The sequence below is a fragment of the Galendromus occidentalis genome, unplaced genomic scaffold (assembly GCF_000255335.2).
Source record: "Galendromus occidentalis unplaced genomic scaffold, Mocc_1.1 scf7180000077439, whole genome shotgun sequence".
Taxonomy (NCBI): domain Eukaryota; kingdom Metazoa; phylum Arthropoda; class Arachnida; order Mesostigmata; family Phytoseiidae; genus Galendromus; species Galendromus occidentalis.
The window spans coordinates 41,271-49,863 of record NW_003805427.1 but is presented as its reverse complement, the minus strand read 5'-3'; the positions used below and the strand labels follow the sequence as shown (position 1 = coordinate 49,863).

Here is an 8,593-nt window from a genome sequence, read left to right as displayed (position 1 = left end):
AGAGTGTTGGGGGAAAGCCCACCACCCTCCGCGTCACCGTCACTCTGTACACGTCGCATTCGGGTAGGAGAACCCGGTCACTCGCCTTATCAAATCGAGCAGCTAAGCGGCGAGGGTCCCCAGATCATAGTTTGATTTAGGAGTTGAAGTTCAGTCGCTGCGAAAACTGCACTTTTCCTGGTTCCCCACGATCTCACTGGCTTCGGATGCGGTAGAAATAAAGGCCCACCTCCCTCCTCACGAATCATCGGAGACAACTTGCGAACGACTCGCTCAAACGGCAGACTTGCGAGAACGGAGGGAATAGAGAAAGACTTGCCTCCCTCTGGCTATGAGCCAACCTTGACGGAGAAAGGAAAGGGATGGTGTCGACAATAAGTCCAGGAAAGGCTTCTCCCACTCCTTCGAAAATGTCCCTTCGGCCTGCCGCGGCATTGAGCGATCACAGGTGTCCTGCGATATTCTTCCTGAATACTATCTCTGCTGAAGCCGTGATATAACCCTCTCGCACGCTGAGGTGTCTGTATGGGTGCCCGTCATGATGCCCAGAAGAATGTGCCCAGCAGGAGCGTCCCGTCTCCTAGGGAAGATTTATTGGAGTTGTTCCATCCCATGTGTCCGGGACAGGGAGCAAGCGAAAGCCCATGAGGGCCAATCCTCGACGGTAATGCACGAAGCACCGCAGCATGAATACAGAGCATGCCCAAATGAAACCGGCTTTTTCACCCGGAGAAGGTTCAGCATCGTATTTCTTTCTTGCCTGGGAAGGGTACCCGCCGTCTGAGACAATGAAACCTCTTCGAGGACACCCTCCGTGGAATCACTTTGCGAGAGCAGAGCTCGAATTCCACTAGGAAATTTCAGATTTCCACTCCCTGAATTTCTCTGTTCGTAAGTCCTCCCCATCTAAGGGAGTCCGCCGCCGAAGGAAGTCTTTTCCCTATGCCCTAGCGAAGTAGGGCACAGCACTGATACCTACTCTTGTCCCGTCCGCGAGTTCCCGTTCGGACACTCATGAATCGGGGAGAATCAATTCGGTATCGCGAAGATCTTGGCCGAGAAATTCAGTGAGCCATTGGCTGAATGAAGACTCACGATCGCAGCGGCTGTTCATCTTGGATAGTTTCCGTGGGACGTGACGGCCCAAAATATTTTGATTCCTCTCGAAACTGCCGGTCGTCGCGTCGCCCCAACCCCATCATGAGGAAATGCGTGGAGCTGCATTCTCCCGCCGGGGACCTCCGTAGGATGAGCGAGAACACCCCTATTATACCGATCGGACTGAGAAGCGAAGTATGATAGAATGACTTGTATCGAAACATACCAGACACTAGATTCTCTCATAGATTCCTGCATAGCCTTGCTTAGCTCTCGGAAAGCCGGTTCCAGCCCGGGCCTTGACAGGAGTTCTCTCTTCCCGGAATGACTCATGCTCGGGGTCCAGACTCTGATTCGTCTAACTGGATGGACTCAACAACACATGAATTCCGCAAATATTCACAATCAGTCCGGAAGCGATTCCTTGGTCTTGGGAGCCTCGTACCAATATTCTCGACGCGGCGACATCGCTGATTGCATCTCAGTCAGATCAGGACCCTCGTGCGGCCAAGGGAATGGCGTTCCCTATTTTTTCGATACGGTGGCGGGATATTGATATCGACGGGTCAAACTCGACTCGTTCCTTCGGACATGCCTGACGGGAAGGTTTAGCGCGTTACGCACTCCATGTCCAGGCGGACATTCCCTTCTCGTGATTTGATGCCGAGAATATAGCTTCCACAACGTGATTCGACACCGAAAGAAAGCACAGCTCTAGCTCAGGGAAAAAACCTCAACCCCTCGCCTTCAATGACAAGAACGGCGAAGTGGTATGGGATTCATCGACAAATCGAGCCATAGGGCCTTGTTGCAGGGGCGATGTCTCCCTCCGGGTTTCCTTCTCCCATTCTTCAAGCAGTTTTCTAGAATTCTAGACTTCCTCATGAGATTCTCGTCACTTCGTTCAGTGAAGCCAAGTCTTCTAGCCGCTCCGTCAAAGTCGCAATGGTGGGGAGCGCATTCCGTCATAATGTGAGGTACGGTCCCGTCATCGACGCCACATTTTACACAACGCGGGTCGGTCCGTTGGTACTCCGCTCTATGTGATCCCGTCAGTAGCGTTCCTGCTCTCCCGAGGGCTGCCGGAGCGCTCCCTCGATCATTTGTACATATTTCGTATGTTGGAGTGGCTTCCTTCTTCAGTTTGCTACATGACGCGAGGCTAGGTTTTGTTTAGAGTTTAGGCCTTCCCTCCTTAGTTCTTCCATCTTTTCTCAGATATCTTTCTCCACCATATCATCGATAAGAGTCATTCTTGGTTCGAGGTCCTTGTGTAAATCAACGGTTTGTATCATTGCACTCTTGCTTGGGTTGAGCACGAGGTCTCTCTATGATCCGAGATGATCGTCTTCATCGCCTTGATGCAATCCGTGTCCACACCCAGGTCTTCCCGTTTTCCTCTTATCTCTGTCCGCGGTATTCGATCGTACGCCTTCGAAAGCTCCAGGGAGCATGCTAGCATTCCATTACGTTTTTTTTCTGGCGAGTTCGAGTGCTGACGTCAGGATAAATATGTTACACTCCCACGTCTATTCCGTCTGAGTCCACTCTGCATTTCTCCGAGAGCATTTTCTCCTCCGACATCCATCCAGTCGTTCTTGGGAACATCCTATGAAGTACCGTGAATACAGTTTGTATGTTTCCAGGTCTCCCGCTCTGGGTTTCTTCCCTTCAAATGCGGAATTGATAAGGTCTTCCACATAGTCTGACCCATCGGTCTTCATATGTTTCAAGCTGCTTGCAGGTATCTCATCTACCGTGGTAGCGGTCTCATTGGGTATCTGGCATATCGATGCCCTTATATCTGACTCGCTCATGTGAATTCTCGAGCTTTACAGCATGAGTGGCTCATGATTTTCTCGAGGGCTTTTCTCGGCCATTTGCATTCTACATGCCATTCGTGCTCGCCAATTCCGTCTTGGGGGGATTTTCGAGCAGTTTCCTTCTCTGATCATTAGAGGTCGTCGATTTTGCTCCGCTCTATTCCACTTGTAACTCCAGAATCTTTCCGAAAGCTCGTGACGAGGGTCCACTCGTATTTTCCGTCCAAAATTCTCGTTACTCTTTCATTCTTCTTTTGAAGATGCTTTATTTTGGAATCCGAACTCCGTTCGCCCAATTTCGCATCGTTTTCGGGTCGTTCATCGCTCCCCTCCATTTTTCATTCGCGTCTTCCTTCTCACTAAGAGCTCTCTTCAGCTCAGGTGCTTCAGTCTCCGTTTTCTCGATTGCGATATTCGCTGCTATGAGTTTGCTTATAATTCCAATCTTCTTCGTCTCCTGTTTGGTATATTCCACGACTCGCACTCTGTTTGCGATCTCGCGCACCGCTCACAGAGCATTTCGCTGCATGCGAGGGCGGAGCACAATCAAATCTGACACGGTCATGGTACCCTTTCGCACAAACTCATACGAAGGGAATCGTGAGAGCTGCTATAACGACTGAAGTTCAAACCACTTGATTAGAGAGCACGGTGAATATTTTCGCGATCGCTGCGGGCCTTTTGGACAGAATATGCGGTGCAAGATTCGCCCGGAAGTACGGTTCACTACCGAAAGCCAGAATCGCAAAAGCCAGAATCGCAAAAGCCAGAATCGCAAAAGCCAGAATCGCAAAAGCCAGAATTGCAAAAGCCAGAAATCGCAGAAGCCGGAATCGCAACAAAGAACGACAAGGCAAGGCTGGACCCGAGCGCGTAAGCTCTACTTGCTCCCACGTAAGGCTTGTGTCGGCGTCCCTACTCTGGATCCGTTCTTTGCTCTTCTGCGAGACGAGCATAGTCTATGCCCAAGGAGACGCCATTGGCTTCAGGAGGCCGTGAGAGAGCGCCGGCGACTACGTTTTCAGATCCAGAAATGTGCTGAATGTCCGATGTCAATTCGGCTATGAAAGCAAGGTGGCGCTGCTGCCTTGCGGATAGGGGCGAGCTCTTCTACGCGATGCTGAACATGAGGGGTTTGTGGTCCGTGAAGATAGTGAACGGTCTCCCTTCTACGTTGTGCAGGAAATGGCGGCATGCAAGGTACTTAGCCAAAAGCTCCCTATCAAAAGTACTGTAGCGTGTCCCCGGGTCGCTCAGCTTACGGCTGAAGAAACCCAAGTGTTGCCATGCCCCGTCTACCATCCGCTGGAGTACGGCCCCGACAGCAACATCTGACGCGTCAGTTACGATGGCAAGAGGTACGTTCTCAATCGGGTGGGCTAGTGGGGCAGCCCGTGCGAGCAGGTCTTTAGTCTTCTGGAAAGCGGCTAGAGCTTCGTCGCTCCACGGAACAGAAGTGTTCTTCGCCCTGGGATCAACATTGAGGATGCAGATCAGCAGTGTCATTTTTTCAGCCGCACGCGGGAGGAATCGGTGATAATAGTTCACCATGCCAATGAATCTCTGGAGCTCGACCATCTTGCCTGGGCGTGGAAAAGTCTGTATACTCTCCACCTTCCCTGGCAGTGGTGAGATTCCTCCTCCCGAAACTTTATGCCCGAGAAAATCCAGAGACGAGAGCCCGAACTCGCACTTCTCTGCGTTTACCACGAGTCCCTAGCTCTCAAGTCGTTGAAGGACCATACCGACGACTTGGAGAGCCCAAACATCGAGCTCATGGTCAAGCCGGGAGCATCTGACCATATCCGAATGCGCAAACGAACGGAAGGAATTTCTAAAGGTGAGTTCGGCTTCGGTGATGCTGCTACAGAACCAGGTTTCGCAAAGGAAGATGATGTCGACGTTGAGCTTTAGGCAAAGTATTTGGATTGCCTCTAAGGCTTCCGGTTTGGCAGCAGATCGGGGGTTGAGGAGGCAGCATTTCAGTCCGAGGAAATCCTCGGTACGCTGAGTCCGTTTGGGGGAGTCGCAGCGCGAGCGACTGAACTCGGAATCGATCCGATCAGGATACAGTTCACCGAAGTAGGTTTCGATAATTGTTCCGATGCCCCAGAATTTGGAATCGAGACGAATTTGTTCATCGGCCTCGGAGTCCACATATAGACAGAAGGAGTAGTAGGAATCATGTTGAGTCTTGACTCGATAAACAGTCAGGGAGCCAGTGAGTCTCGGTTAAAGTTTCGATATAGTTCGGCGGCGGAAAACCCGGATGCTATTCGAGAGATGAAGACTCGCTTCTTGAAAACCCTCTTGATGACGGGAGCAACAGGATCTTCCAGGGACGCGGTCCCAATGGTGGCTCGAGGTGCTAGAGAACGACTACCACTCCTGTATCGCTTCCGAGCGGTGGCCGAAGCGGGAGGAGTGAGGTGGCTATGAGTCAAGGCATATCACTGGAACTCGTCTCATAGGTGAACGACCGGCACGATCGATAGCTCGAGAAATCGAAGCATCAAGTTCACTCGAGAGCTTGAGGGCGTAGAGCTCACTACGGGTCTCGATCAAATCAAGCAAGCTCGGACTTCAGTACCGACATCTGAGTGCGAATCTGAGGGTTTTGTTTGATCATGAGGTTCGAAAGGTCAGCCAGCTGTTTAGCGACCATGAGGTGTGTTGCCCGCGTGAACGGCTCGACTCGGCATGAGATGCGAGCATTCACATAATTCGCTACCTTGGTGGCAGGGAGGCAAGATTGGTGAGACAAAAAGCCGCAACCGAAACTGTAGAAGAGGACAGGCTCAGACGTATCGGTGTTGCACAAGGAGCAGATGAGATCCATGCTGTTAGGTCTAGCACGTTCGCGACGACGAATGAGATCCGATAGGCAGGTAATCGGGGCGACGTATCAGGGTCGGACGATGGGTGAGTTCTCCGTGCACAGAGTGATGAATTAGACGACGCAGACGAGTAATAAGTCACAAAGTGAACCGAAACTTCTCCAGGTGTAAGGAACACGTTTCGCCCGCGCAAGGTAGCAGACGACAATGCCGCATTATTTGAGCAAGTTTCGATGAATCGTCACACTAGAGCGAATCCTCGAGCCAAGACATTACAGTCCCTGTGGGTGACCCCTCCACATCGAGGGACCGTTTTTCTGCCTTTGATTCCGACCCAGCGGCCGAAAGCGAGAACCCCGCGAAGATAACCCATGAATAAATCCTTCTGAATGAATGATTACGTCTTCAAGAAGGTGCCATTCGGTAATTCGAGAGTCTGATCACCCCGTCCATCAGCCACTGGACATTTGACCGCCGCCAGCTCGTTGGCTCTCTTGAACGAATATACAACCACAGGGGTACGGCATACCGAGATTCTCGACCTGGATCTCACGCATTTTCTCTTCGTCTTACTCGACCAATCTAGAGGGCCGGATATATCGGCTCGGACGCGTACGGATTCCTCCGAGAGGGCGCGTCTCAAGGGCACCGCACCGCTGGCAGGACGCTCTTTGAGGCGCATCCCTCGCTCGTGGAACTCCGGTTTTGATGGCTGATTTTAACCTGGTTCATCGCTCCCAGTTGCATGTCGAGGGTCTACGATTTCTCAGTTTGAGATTACCTGGCTGACGATAGTTTGCCGAGAAGCCTATCGCATGATAGGAACCTCTCATTGGTGATAGATGCCGTGGCCTATGGTGAAAGCCGGAGGTGCGCTCGAAATAAACTTTCCGAAGATACTCCACATCACGCGGGCCGCTCATGCCTCACATCGAGTAGCGAAATAAGTTCGAGACATGTATCTCGATGTCGAAGAAATCGTCGCTGGTAGAAAGGTCTTCCGCAAATCGCCAGACAGAATCTCCTCGTCTCGGGAGCTCGCACCACAACCAGCTCCGCCACCGCAACCAGTTCTACTCATTCAGAGAGGGTCATCTCAAGGAATCCTGATAATCCCCTGCTGGGGAAAAGAGCGGAGATCCATGCGGGGAGCTCGATGAATAGTGCAGGTCGTGTGGGATAGCGTCTTTCAAGCACGCTCCCATAGCTCCCGTTCACGAAGGGGCGAAATGGTACTCGAAACAGGACAAAAGTCATGTCGGAAATCCGATACCGATTGATAGCTCGACACGACAAGCCTCGAAGTCGACGAAGCGTACAAACTTCGGGATTTTCCGCTGCTGCCAAGGTATACAGGAAGATGAACGTGGGGGTAGGGATGTGCCAATGATATGACGCTCCTTTCCGAACGATGAATTCGAAGAACGGAGTCGCTCCGCCCTCCCCCTAGGGTATGATTCGATTCTCCAAGCTCACTTCCTGTCCGGATCCTCAGTCCCAACCCGATTCTGATCAGTTCCGAGATTCCTCAAGGTTGACACGATGTCACTCATGAACTCCTCCTTTCGTCGAGCTTCGCCATGCTCGAAGTATCTTGTCTACTCCCGCCCCTGGAAGCTGTCTGGTCGGAGAGACACTTCGGACCTGCCGCTACCACCGACCCAGCTCATGCCTGGAGGTTGCGCCGTTCTTCTCGGGCGCCTCTACTTTTATCCCCTCGATTATATCAAGCACCGATCGCTATCAATGATTCATATCGCTCACAGTTCCCCTTGATAACGATTCAGGGCGCGCGGGAGCGCATGAAGATTAGCGCGTTTACTCTCATGACTAAGAATTACGCCAAGACGAGAGAACCCGCTAAAAATCATCTTATGAGTAGGGATGGGAAAAATATGCGTAAAAAAATCTGGAATATGCATGCGTTATGATCGAAAAAAAGGACCGGATATGCTTCAAAATATGCGCAACCATCGGCCTATTTTATTTAACTCTCGCTAATTGTCCAATTTAAAGAAGGTCAAGTTCGACTAATTCTACTCACTGAGTTTGGTTACACGCGACGATAACGAATTTTTTAAGATTTTCGAAGAGAAACCGGTGTCGGTTGTCGCGGAAGATGTTTTTGTACCTAGAAAACGTTCGCTCTACTTCACAAGACACAATGGGAGCGAATTTGAGGACGAGGAGGTCTTCGACGGGAATGTTTGCCAGATCGTCTACAACCTCACCTCGCATGACATCCCGTATTCGGCACAGCTCAACAAAGCCGGTATTCCCATCGATAACATTCTCGAACTTCCGAGAAATCGCTCGAAGATCCGCGGGGAGCAGTTCCATTTTTCTCCGTAAATTCTCCACGATATGCGTGGACCTCTCTAAAGAAAGTCCGTACTCCTCAAGCGCAGTTATGCAGTGGGGTATGTCGGAAAGATTCGAGGCGATCGCGACAAGATTGGCTCGGATCGTTTCGTCAAGAAAGAGATTCTTTGCTTCCTTGATTGACCCCGCATCTTTCTCATCCAAATCTTCAAGCACGAAGTTCCTCAAGATTTCGAAATTCTCGGCGTAGTACTCCGCTGTCTTAATCCAAGAGCCCCACCGTGTCAGAACCGGCTTTGGAGGCAGTGGTAGCTCGACGCGCTCCCTGAAGAGTGCGATCCGGCACGGGGATTTCAAGAGCACCATTTTCATAGACGCAATCAGTCGATCTACTTTTGGGAAGAGGGTACGGGCTTCTTCCGCGACTCTGTGCAAGCCGTGAGCAATGCACGTCAAGTGAATCAAGCGCGGGAACAAAATTTTTCAAAACTCTTCGCTGCTTTCACCATGTAG

At 51.2% G+C, this 8,593-nt stretch overlaps 1 protein-coding gene across 1 annotated transcript; it reads right to left on the bottom strand.

Moving 5' to 3' along the window:
* Window positions 1-7,798: 7,798 nt before the first annotated feature.
* Window positions 7,799-8,446, bottom strand: LOC108864235 (uncharacterized). The gene has a single exon (XM_018639447.1). It carries the CDS (start codon window positions 8,444-8,446, stop codon window positions 7,799-7,801), a length of 648 nt encoding a protein of 215 aa, XP_018494963.1.
* Window positions 8,447-8,593: the final 147 nt, after the last annotated feature.